This window comes from Zingiber officinale, chromosome 4A (assembly GCF_018446385.1).
Source record: "Zingiber officinale cultivar Zhangliang chromosome 4A, Zo_v1.1, whole genome shotgun sequence".
Classification (NCBI taxonomy): Eukaryota; Viridiplantae; Streptophyta; class Magnoliopsida; order Zingiberales; family Zingiberaceae; genus Zingiber; species Zingiber officinale.
This window is the reverse complement of record NC_055992.1, coordinates 158,555,342-158,567,878: the sequence shown is the minus strand read 5'-3', so window position 1 is coordinate 158,567,878 and position 12,537 is coordinate 158,555,342. Positions and strand designations below refer to the sequence as shown.

Sequence of the window (12,537 nt, the reverse complement as noted above, 5' to 3'; positions counted from 1 at the left end):
ACACTAGAAGGGAAAGATTTTAAGCTTAGTAGATTAAAGACAGAATATATGGAATTTAAGTTTAGCAATATTAGAAGTAATGAAACAATTGTTAAGATAGGAGAGGACGAGTTGCCCGGAACCGAGAGATTTAAATATTTAGGATCATTTTTACAAAATGATGGAGGGATTGAGAGAGATGTCTTACATAGAATACAAACAGGATGGGTAAAATGGAGGGGCGCGTCGGGTGTTTTATGTGACCGTAAAGTACCTCTTAAACTTAAAGGTAAGTTATATAAAACCGCAGTTAGACCTGCTATGTTATATGGAGTTGAATGTTTGACTATAACTCGAGCACATGAGCAGAAGATGAGAATTGCAGATATGAGGATGTTAAAGTGGATGTGTGGACATACGAAGATGAACAAAATAAGAAATGAGAGCATTAGAGAGAAAGTCGAAGTTGCATCTATTGAGGACAAACTTCGAGAGACACGTTTAAGATGGTACAGACATGTACTTAGACGACCAATAAATGCTCCAGTTAGGCGATGTAAAACTATGATAAACATGCATATCAAACGAGGAAGAGGAAGACAAAAAAAAAATTTGGTTAGTAACAATAAAACAAGATAAAATTTATTTAAATATAGATGATGATGTAATAGGAGATAGAACTCAATGACGTAAAAGGATTCATGCAGCCGACCTCACCTAGTAGAAAAAGGCTTGATTGTTATTGTTATTATAAGAATATTTTCTCTTATATCTTGACCACTATTCTTTGTAGTGATCTAAGGATGAATTCACAAAAATATTAGGACGAACTAACTATCTTTTTACCACATTAGTTCGATCCAGCCTATACCTGCGATACCAAATTTAAATCATTTTTTAAATGCATTTCTTTTACTCTTTTAATTAATTTATTTACTTTGAAATTTCTCTTGTTTTTTTCACGTTGCTATAAAAGATCAATGAAGGTGAGGCTCTTGTTCCGTGTCCCCGTTCTCCACCAAGAACAAAACTGTTATAGCTCTATCAAGGAAGGCTCCAGAAGAAGGCGAATCAGGAAGCTCGAAGATCTCATCTCTCTCCTCGCGGGGGTCGATGGATTCCGTGCCGGTGAATTGGGACGCGCTCGACTCCCTCGTCATCGATTTCGCCAAATCCGAGCGCCTCCTCTTCCCCGATGACCCCGCCTCGCCGCCCCTCTCCCCTTGCTCATCCTCCGCTTCCTCGTCCTACCGCTCCCGTCGCCTAATCCGCCAGATCCGCCGTTGCATCGAGGCTGGCGAAGTCGACGCTGCCGTCGACCTGCTTCGCCTCCACGTCCCCGCGCTCCTTGACGATCGCCGGATCCTTTTCTGGTTGCAGAAACAGGTAATTTTTAGCCTAAATCAGTTTATCTTTTTTTTAGTCTGAAAGATAATTTTTTTATGGAGGAGGGTAAACGTTATGCGGTAAAAATTGCTCTTTTTTGTAGAAATTTATAGAGCTTTTGAGGAGTGGGACGGCGAGAGACCGTGATTCGGCTATCCAGTGTCTTCGCGTTGATCTCGCTCCTCGTGCCCTCGATGCGTACCCTGTCAGTAATTTGTTCGTTTCGTTCTGCATTTTTAACCTTTATACCGCTGATTTTTTGTTTTTTTTTTTTTTATGAATAGGGCAGGAATGATATGGTTGGATATGGCTGGGTATAGGAAATTCACAACCACCGTTAGTTTTGTTTGCGTCTTGGGATATGTCCCTTGCTTCTACCTGTTTCATTTTGTTTATTTCCCCTCTAAATTTTGTTGCATATACTGAAATTGCAGCAACATGGCTGTCAAGCTAGAATGCTTGCAGCAACATTGCATTTCACAAACTAAACATAGAATGAAGACCAAGTAGCCTATCCGTCTACTTAGGCTGTATAGAATAGACTTGATGTATCAGAATTCAATAAGCTGTATAGAACTACACTGGACTGTCAAGCTTCATATACCTAGTATCTTCTCTAACTATCTAGGCTGTATAGGACTAGGCTCTATGTGTAAAATTTGATAAGCACATTCTATTCATAAACACAGGATTGGCAGGATTCAGATAAGCATTTAGGATACATAGATTCATAAACACTTTGGACTAGAATTTGAGGTGTTCGGATGAAAATGGTCTTTACAGCAGACACAAATGTTTACAATTGTGCGAGTTGAAGAAACTAAAGCTTGAGCTTTTCTTGACAGTTGACTGAAATTTCTAGATGTAAAAATCATTTTATAAAGTGATAATTTTTCATGTTATCACTATTTTGTTGCATTTGCAGAAAGAAGAATTTGAGTCATAAATCATGTCATACAATCATTAAAATTATTTTAGTCTTTCTACAGTTTTTTTTCTTTGTTAAGACCTTTTTTTTTCCTCATGTTTAACCAATATTTTTCATAACTAGACAGTTTTTTCCTTTTAAAGTGCTGACATTTCTACACCATCTGAAGGAAGCTTATGAGGAGTTCAAACATTTGCTTTTGGCATTAATATTTGACAAGGATGACCAAAGTTCTCCTGTGGCCTATGAGGTATTGACATATATTCTCCAATTGACAATTTATTTCTTGTTCAGACTTATACAAGTAATATAAATGGATTTCTCGTTTATAAACATTTTTTGCCAAAGCTCTCTATGTAAATATGATTACTTTTTTTATTTACAGTCAATGCATAACTGTAGAAAATTATGTGCTTGTTTGTAGTTTAGATCAAGTCCATGATCCTAAAAGGTTATGTGGTGAAATCTAATTTATTCCTCATCCTTTGTTTTTTGACAATGTGAACATGGGCATTCTGCATGGTCTTTGATTTGTAATTTGGGTATGGTAGAAACAATTTTACAAATATACAGGTTTTATATGCTCTAAACAGAAAAGTGTTTTCTCTATGCTTAAAATGTCTTTTAGTGATAGCCTAACTGAAAGTTATAAGTAGGGTTTTATTGTCTGCCTGTTAATTCTATTGTACATTTGTAAGATCTAGAATATGAAAAAACTACAATGTCTCATGTGAATCAGTGGTCTGAAAGAAGGCGATCGGATCTTGCTGGCCTCCTGTCTTCCATATTAAGAGCTCATTTGCACGCCTATGATCCAATTTTTTCTTTGACGTTAAGATACCTAATAGGGTATGCTATTATCCTCCTTTTTCTGTTGTCTAAAAAAACATGTTTGCTAATGTCAACTTGTGTCTGTTGTTTGTGACCTTATAATTGTTGTATGCAGGATCCATAAAGTGTTTTGCTGCCGTCAAGGTGTTTCATCTCCTATATTGGATCTAACGGAAAGATTATTGCTTGAGGACAGGGATCCTCATGTGACACCACAGGATACTGTGTATGAGGCACCTCCTTTTGATGAAGTTCGTAACTGCCTTGATTAGGTTTTGTCTTTTCAAGATATTATTAGATTTGACTCATTCTTTGACTTTAAACATTCAGGTTGATATTCAAGCCATAGCACATGCTGTGGAGTTGACAAGACAAGGAGCCATTGATAGCTTAAGAATGGCAAAAGGAGATCTGTTTCATGCATTTCAGGTTCTTCTTTACTGACACATTGCTTTTTGTCGTACTGTCAAAATTACTGTTTAGTCCATGATTATATAACTTCGATTTTTTCTTCATAACTCCCAATTGAATGCCGAGTTCATTTGCACTTAATAGCTTAAAAGCTGGAATTATATACCCGCATATTCTGGATAAAATATGGACTGCTTAGTCCTTAAAATAACTATCCTAGGCATGATTGCTTCTTAAGGTGATAATCCTTGTCTACCAAATATTGACTTTTCATGAATTATGGTGTCAATGCCAAAGCTAAAATAAGATGATACATTTCTAATTCACAATATGTTTGTGTGTGTGTTGCTGGTGTGAACAGCTGTCTTCATCCAATAAATCACTGTGAGAAAAAGGAAGTTTAGTGGGTAGGTTGATGACCATTGGCACTTCAAAGCATAAGAGAATTACAAAGGAAAAAAATAACCCTTGCTACCCAAATAAGGACTCTTTGACATCCAAGATAGTGCAGAAGTGTTTAGATGATGGTATAAGACTATAAGGTGTTGTAGTGGTGAGGTTTGACACACAAACTAATACTCTTCAGTAGTTCAGTGCCTGCTATGGGTGTCAAGTCAATTAGGAGAATGATGCAACTTAGGGGATGGTGCAATTGGAATGAGCAAGATTGTTCAAGGATAGGTTGTCAACTCATTTAAACCGGGAAGAACTATTGAAGGGTATAAACTCAGACCATAAGATCTGAAATTAGGATTTTACAATCCTAAAATGTACTCAAACCAATGGTAAATATTTCACATATTGGGAACATCTAAAAGGGGCAGCCCGGTGCACGAAGCTTCCGCCAATGTAGAGTCCTCAAACCCATAACGTCCAGGTCACATTGGTAACACCTAAATGACAAAAAAAAGTGCCATATCCATTGTTTTTGTTCAGAAGAATATTAATACACATGTTTTATCAGGCAAATTATGCAAATATCGACAACATCAACAACTTGAGCAAATCTGCAGCGACAATCTATTCATTTAGAGACATCATGAGACACTAACAATTTTTTGTAATTGATCAATTTATGTAGAAAATCAAATCAGTTTGGCAAGGCTAATAGCTGCTGTACTATAGCAAATTGAGATGTACTTTGCTGTGAATAGAGAAAAGAGGGTAGGAGAATGAGGACCATAGGAAGGAGGAAGACGAGACAAAAGGAAGGAGTAGATAAAGGAAGAAGAAAGTGAGGAGAGGCCATACTGAAAGGTGGGAAATATCTAGCTGGATTAGGGAGGGTGAGATCTGGAGAGCTAACATCGATAGTTCTTAAATATTGATGTATTAATCATTTAAATGACCAAACTGAGGAAGGAAAAGGTAGATCTCAACAATAAAGGTGATAGTGTGGGGTCATTGCACTGAACCATTACATTAGGGGAGCAAGCTAGTGAGAGAGGTGTGAGAAACATTTAAGTGGAGGTTAAATTCCTGATTTGCATGAACTTGCATGATTTCATTAGTTGAATCAAAGTCTGGTCTCATCTTATAATTGAATGTGACCGGCGCTGCCCCCATAGGATCACACTATTCTACCCCTGATCATGATGTCGATAACATTGGTTTGGGATTAATAGAATCTCTGCTCTTGAAGTTCTAATTTCTAGAACTCACTTTAGGCCCCCAATAGTCGTTATATGCTGTCAAAATATGGTGAATTGCAATATTTTTGCGAGACAGATCAAAGTGCAGCTTTAAACGAAATTATGGTGGTCTGGGTGCTGGTTTTGCCTTGTGCTGGCACATTCTGAAGTGAAGCTTGTTCTATTTTGCATATATTTTGGTGGCTTTCCTGTATTGCAGTTTGCTCTCCCCTATAGGGCTGAATTTTAATGCTTCCAAATTGCACTGTGTATTTCCAAATTTGCAAACTTATTCTAACAATCCTATTTACAAAAATAAAATTGGCATGTAGTGTTGTTTTAATTATAGAAGAACTAAATTTATGCCACAGTGTAAGATTTCTGAAAGAGTGATTAAGAGAAGAATCAGAAGTCAAACAAAAACTTAAACTGTAGTTGTTCATCTTTGACAAGATGATCGAGATAACCATTGGAATAATATCTAGAAAAGAAGTTGCACATGACTTAAGCTTATGATTGACTTCATAGACAATTATCTTGATTTTTTTAAAAGAGGATAATATCTATTAATTCTATGATCTGATGAAGTACATGTATAATAATGCCGATGCAATTACTTACGTTAAGTATAATGATAGTTTAACGAGTGATTTTCTTATAATTGTAAGTTTATATTAGCGGTTAACTATAAACCATTATCTCTTCATATTAGCACTAGATGAAATTCCCGATTATTCTAGATAATATCTCCTTGGTTTATATTATTTACAGACAAAATGGTGCTGATTGATGTGAGTCTGGACAGTAATTTTGAAGCATGAATTATGGAGGCATTTTAAAACTATGACCTTGTTTGGAAATTATTGTTTTTATTTAGAATTTTATGTTCAATGAAAATATAATTTTTGAAAGATAGAAATATATTTCAGTGTCTTAAATATTTAAATCATGTTTGGTACATCAAAACAAAAATGTGTTTTGCAAACATGAAATATTTCTTAAATACTTAAATATTTTTGAAGGGCTATTGGTTTGGTAAATGATGTTTCAAAATTTGTTAGTCATTTTCTAATAAGAAAAAAAATCTTCTGGATGATTAACTTTTTTTAATTTTGACGTGATTAAGCATTGTTATTATTTTATTTCCTTGATTTTTAGCAGTAATGTTGTCATTTATAACTTATATCCGAATGATTTACTATGACAAATGGTTATATGATTAATATTTTTCCTTGCTAATATGCAAACCTTAATAGGATATTTCTCTATAATGAACCACAATTTGATTCCTAGTGGTCAATTATGTGTCACAAATGAAGGGAATGATTAACAAAAGGTCTAAAAGATTATTGACTTTTGAAAAAAAAAAGTATAGCCTCCATTTAATCTAGTAAAATTAAAAGTTGCAGTAATATCAAAGAAACAACCTAGCACTGGTGACCCCGCTTGTATTCCACGGCCTGATGTTGCATTTGGTGTGTCACCCAACAAAACCACTAATAATCACCCCTCTATAGGAGGCAATAGGGGTAAGGTTCTACACACCCAACCAAGGGGGGTTGTTTATAAAAAGCGTTCCTCAGTCAAATACAAAATGAAATGCTAAGCTAAATGAGAAGAAGATTACCAAGACTTTGAATTGAAACCTTTAACCTTGATCTAAGCTCCAAGCCTTGGAGACCTTTGAACACTTTCTCTTGATCAAAGAAGATAGAGAGTACTTTCATGCAACCCTCATGCCTAAAGCTCACAATGGCTTACATAATGAGCATAACAATTAACAACCACTCTATTTTGGTTGCCTCCAACTGGGTGGTCCCTCCTTCACTTGGCTTACAATTACTGTAAGCCTACAAAATGGCCCGAAATCGAGCTGGTTGGTGAATTACAACTTGGGATAAATAATCCCTGGTTGAAGGCTTCATAACCAAGCCACTAAGTAGCCTACCTGCACCTAACATTTACACATCATTTACAATGATGTTATTCAAAGACAAAAGCCCTAAAATTCCATTCACTCTTGTAATCTTTCATAACTCTCATGCCTATAGCTCTTCAATCTACTTGATGAAGGCATCTGAACCATTGAATGTACTAAGTTCCTTGAGCTTGCTTTGCAGCATCTAACCATGCATATGAATCTATGACCCAATGCTTCATGCCCTAGAGTCCATCTTGTTCTAGGTTGTTGAATCACTGAGCATATGATCTCCACAACTGCAACAACTACCACAAAATGTTCCATGCCAAAGAGTCCTCTTACCTACTCCATAGCTCCACCGCTCATCCTAAACCGCTAAGTTCCTCCAAAAACCAACTTGATTCCGTTGAGTCAACAAGGACCATTTAAGTCCATGCGTACTTAATGCACATTGTAACTTAAACCACATTGCCGACACTTCAAAATGACATAGTCGAACCCAACTACAAAAAAAAAAAACATGCATTGTTTCTCCAACATCAATAACTATGCAAGTGGAACATAACTGATGAAATAGGTGAATTTTGTGTGATTAAAAAGCATAACTAAATTAAGTAATGGTTAAATAAAAAATATTTATATTTGTATCTATCACAATATGTTCAAAATAACTGTTGAATTTATTAGTTAAAATACATTGTGAATCAAGTATTCTAAATAGTGAATGAATATGATAATGAGCAGTAAGGCTTACCACCTCATACCATGCTAGGTACTGGGATATCAATTCTTGATCAGAACATGTAGCAATGCCATGTCAACTATGTCGAGATCGATGTTGATCTCTGTGACAAGCCTAACAACTGAGGAGGAGAGAACCTGAGGAGGAGGATAGAACTTGAAGGCACTAGAGGTGTTGTGGCAGAAGGCATGAATGGGAAAAAGAGGAGTCATTGGTATCATTGAAAAGGGCTCATCTTGGTGACATGAAGGGTAGGCAAGTATTAATGTTGAGGGAAGATGAGCTTTGGTCTCGTCCTGGATGTGGAGCAATGACAAACCACAAGGAAGGCAACAATGGTGTTGTCAAGCTGTTGTACAGGGGCCTATTTGGAGGCAGAACGGAAATACCAGTAATGCTAGCTAGTAATGCTCAACAAAAATAAAGCAATGATAAACAAGGGAGATAAAAAATGGTCAATTAAGAATTCCTCTCTTGAATACTAAAGATCTTTAGAGTGGTGAATTCAATGAAAACTTCGTGATGCTAATAACAACTCTTCTAGGTTCACAAACATGCGGAAATGTCAAACAAACTCATTGAAGGGTTTAGAGGATTTTTATAGGGTGTCAAAATCGTTGGAACAACTGTGAACGAGAGAAGAGGCATTGCACTTTATTTGATTCATTAAGGGCTAAAGGATTTAAGTTAATCATTCTAGCATATGCATGAAGGGATCCAACATTTCTTTTACAAAATCTACAAGATAGAACATGCTATGTGCACAATTTTTCCAATTTGATACAAAAGCCAAAGGCAGATCAATACACAACTTTTCATAGCAATGGTGCTAAATACATCCTACCATTAGGCGCATAATGCAAAAACACTTCAAGACTTTATCAGCTACCTTGTACTTGTTCGATTTCTGAAACTGCTACCTAGCCATTTATAATATACCTTCACAATTATGCAATGGGCATATGTAAACCATCTGAAGTTCCTTATATAGTATACAAGGATATATACTCTTGTGCTGATTATTGCATTCTGATAAAAGGCTTGGTTAAGCGAGATTCACACATACTGTAGATGTATATTTTACTATGCTGTACCTCTCATCAGTAGGTCATGGTAGCTTCATAGCATGCAGAAGTTATCAGCCCTTGACATATTAACATTTCCCCCCTTCCTTTTGCACTATTTCATGAGAACCTATTCGGTAGAATGTCTTCATTATTTCTTCCTTTGAATTGTTACAGAATGAACTATGCCGAATGAAACTGGATCTTTCAATTCTTGACAAGCTTGTTCATGAGTATTGTATTTATAGGGGCATTGTTGATGGTGTGTCTCATTCTCCACCAGGTATAAAGTGATAGATACTGAATTTTTCCTCAAATACAGTACTAGGTAATGGTTATTGATGCCTTTCTCTAACATTTTTGTTATAGCATCAGATCAAGAAAACAACTCATCAAGAGATTGCTCTTCGTCAAACATAGAATGCACTAGCAGTAAATTCTCTGATGGTGAAACTTCTGTGGATAATGCTGATGCTGAAGGTGTTCCAGAATCTCATGCTGATTCAACAAGCATCTGTGAAATAAGATTTGCATTTGAAGTGGTTGACAATAATGAAAATTGCAGCACCAGTGATGTTACTCATCAAGATACTTCTTGTAGAAGATCTTGGAGTAGCAGAAACTATGCGACAGGACAAAAGAGACGGAAAAAATGGAGAGGACGTGTCGAAGAACAAGAGTATTCCCCATCATCCTCTTCTCTGCCTGGGATTCCTACTCAAGAAATTTCTCATGGGCCAATTGGTTATTTGGAGGATACCGTCCAAGACGATCGAGTAAGGTTGATTTTGTTTTTTCCTTGGATGTGGAGTATTGACAGACTGACTATATTCTTTGCTTATTTAGGTACCAAAACATTTATCTGAAAGCATGAAAAATGTAGAGAATAAATATGATATAATTTTAGAGATGAGGGAGCTGACTTACAAGGGGATGACTGCAAAAGTTGTCAGAGAAATAAATGCGATAGATCCAGACTTCTTCATCCAAAATCCTAATCTTCTTTTCCAGCTAAAGCAGGTAACTATCCTATATTGTTATGTTTGATAAACTGTCATTTGCCTATTTTCTTCAAAAGATTGGGAGTCATTCTAATCTATGCAAATGCTTTCAGTTTGAGTTTCTTTCTCTAGTCAATAGTGGTGATCAAGAAAAGGCTCTTACAGTGGCACGCACTCATTTAGCCCCTTTAGCTTCAAAAAATGAAGATCTGTTGAAGCCTTTGAAAGAGACATTGGCATGCCTGCTTAAACCATGTGAAGATGTTCTTACAAAAGCAGTACCATTATCCATCCTTGCAACCTCATTGCAGGTGAATTTCTTGTTCATTGGTTTGTGCAAAAACTAGTTTTTTTCATCAGTGTGGATTTGTAAATCATGCTTATAGATTGACCATAATTGGCATTCCACATTCACTTCACTGGTTGGTTAAGCACTAAAAGAGAGAAACAGTTTGACCAAAATCATCCTCAAATTTCTAAGTCTCTTCCCAAGTAATAGTCATTAGTTATTTAATATGTGAGAAATGTTTCCAACATAGAGCCGAGTCAGTTTGTTGTATTCTAGATAAACGTTCATTATTTCCAGAATGTGTAGTTACAATTTTTGTGTTATATAACACCATTGTGCCTTGGACAGGTGGCAATGGGTTGGAAGCTTGGTATTCAAGAACCTCAACTTATGAAAATAGTGAGAGCGACACTTCATACACATAGTGAATGGTTTAAGCTTCAGATGTGCAAAGACAGATTTGAGCAATTCCTGAAGATAGATCAACTAAAAGAAATTGAGCACCGATTTCTCAGTCATTCTGCAGCCAAGGCATCCACAGATGATACAAATGGATCTTCTCAAATGTCTATATATTCTAATAGCAAAATTCAGGAAGATGGTAGTAGCCCTCAAGTATCACCTGGTGAAAATGTTTGTGATGAAAATGCCATTCTTAAAGTTATGGTAAGTCTTATTCTGGAATTACTACGCTTCTTTTCTCGCATTGCAAGTACACAATTTTATAGGATACTTTGCATCTGTTTTGCAACTTGTCTATTTTCTCAGCTCCTATCATCCTATACTCATCGACAAAGTGAACCTAGTTCATTTAAAACCTCCCCTTCCAAGTGGTGGTGTGTCATTAAGCTTATCGTTATCTTAATCACTATTTGCCAGACAGATGATGCTTCGAGTTTCAAGCTGGTTATCGATATAAAGCTCTGGAAATTTGTTTCTTCATTAAATTCATAGAATTCTGCTGTTGGAAAGAAATATTCAAACACATCGAATGCACAAACTTTTGTCATTCTTTCAACCTGAATAATGATGTTCATGTAATTATTTATGTAGCTTGTAATTTGTCACGTGAAACATTAAATGCCTATAATCATGCAGGTGAAGTTATTTAATTGAGCTGTCTGAAATAAAGATAATATTCTACATCATTCTGCTGAAATTATTCGATGTCATAAAATTTTCTGATCCACTGTTCTTCTAGTGTGTTTATTCATTAGCTAAACTTGTTTCATGCTTTTATGCTTTGAGCCCAGGAATCTATTCCATTAAAGGTATAGAAGGGCATATTAAACCATAAATTTCTTATTCCAAAAGGCTACGACTTCACCTTTCATCTCCCGCAACAAAACATTTAACTTCCTAAGACGAAAAAATAAGAGCATGGATTTTCATCTAAAGAAAGATTGTTTGTAGTTGTATTTTGTTATTCTTGGGTGCATCTTGGTTTATGTGCTGCTGCTGTATATCAAAATGTGGCAATGGCATGGTCATGACATGTTTAACATAAAGGCATCTCTCTTAACAAATCAACAAGGACTCAAGAATATTATGTTTATTCTTCTGCTTTTATTCCCTTTGAAAAGAATCCTAATTCTATTCTGTGAATGCTTTTCTCATTCTTACTGAGTTTAAAGGTCATGATACAATCTCTTGATGTCTGCAGGAATTCCTGGCTTTGCCCCGGGCCGACGCAATTCATCTCCTAATGCAGTACAATGGGAATGCCGATACCGTTATTCAACATATTTTTTCCTAGATTTGTCGTGTAAATTCTAATCTTTTACTTCTGAACTTTTTATTTCTGTGTATTATATTATTGAATTGGTCTACATCTTTAATAAACTTGTGATATATGATTTCTACTGGTGTGCTCTGGAGCTGATGTTCTCTGTATGTTGGCATTAGGGGGCTACTAAAGAATAATTCAACTCCAACTATGCCCAAACACCTTGAACATTGAGGTAAACTTCACGAACCAATATTAAGATATTTAATGTTAGATAATTGATACATTGTTGGGCAAGAAGTTGAAATCTTGGTACCAGATCTATATGGATCTAAGATCGAACGCATCGTTCCACATCTAATTTGTATAAGTTCTAACTTTATCTCACACCACAAGGAAACATTGACATTTTGTAGCATGATCATTCGAGCAAACCCGCTGAGCTTAATGTTCTGTTGCCCTTCTCTAATTCTCTTGATCTTATGTACCCATTAGTACTTTGTAGTTTTTTTTTTAAAAAAAAAGAAGTTAATATGTTTTTTGAACTCAAACTTGAATATCCATATTTTATTGTATAACTTGATTTGATTCATTTGCACCTCTACCCAGCTATTATACTATAAAAATT

At 35.8% G+C, this 12,537-nt stretch overlaps 1 protein-coding gene across 2 annotated transcripts; it reads left to right on the top strand.

Moving 5' to 3' along the window:
• The first annotated feature begins 986 nt into the window (after window positions 1-986).
• On the top strand, window positions 987-12,051 carry LOC121971897. 2 transcript variants are annotated; one of them, XM_042523402.1, is made up of 12 exons: window positions 987-1,365; window positions 1,469-1,570; window positions 2,463-2,543; window positions 3,033-3,142; window positions 3,240-3,375; window positions 3,455-3,553; window positions 9,071-9,176; window positions 9,269-9,669; window positions 9,740-9,913; window positions 10,008-10,205; window positions 10,532-10,849; window positions 11,847-12,051. In XM_042523402.1, the coding sequence occupies exons 1-12, from the start codon at window positions 1,093-1,095 to the stop codon at window positions 11,937-11,939; spliced, it is 2,091 nt and encodes a 696-aa protein (XP_042379336.1). In that variant the 5' UTR covers window positions 987-1,092; the 3' UTR covers window positions 11,940-12,051. The 2 variants fall into 2 exon arrangements, with proteins under 2 accessions (XP_042379336.1, XP_042379335.1); XM_042523401.1 differs by having other exon boundaries at window positions 9,263-9,669.
• Window positions 12,052-12,537: the final 486 nt, after the last annotated feature.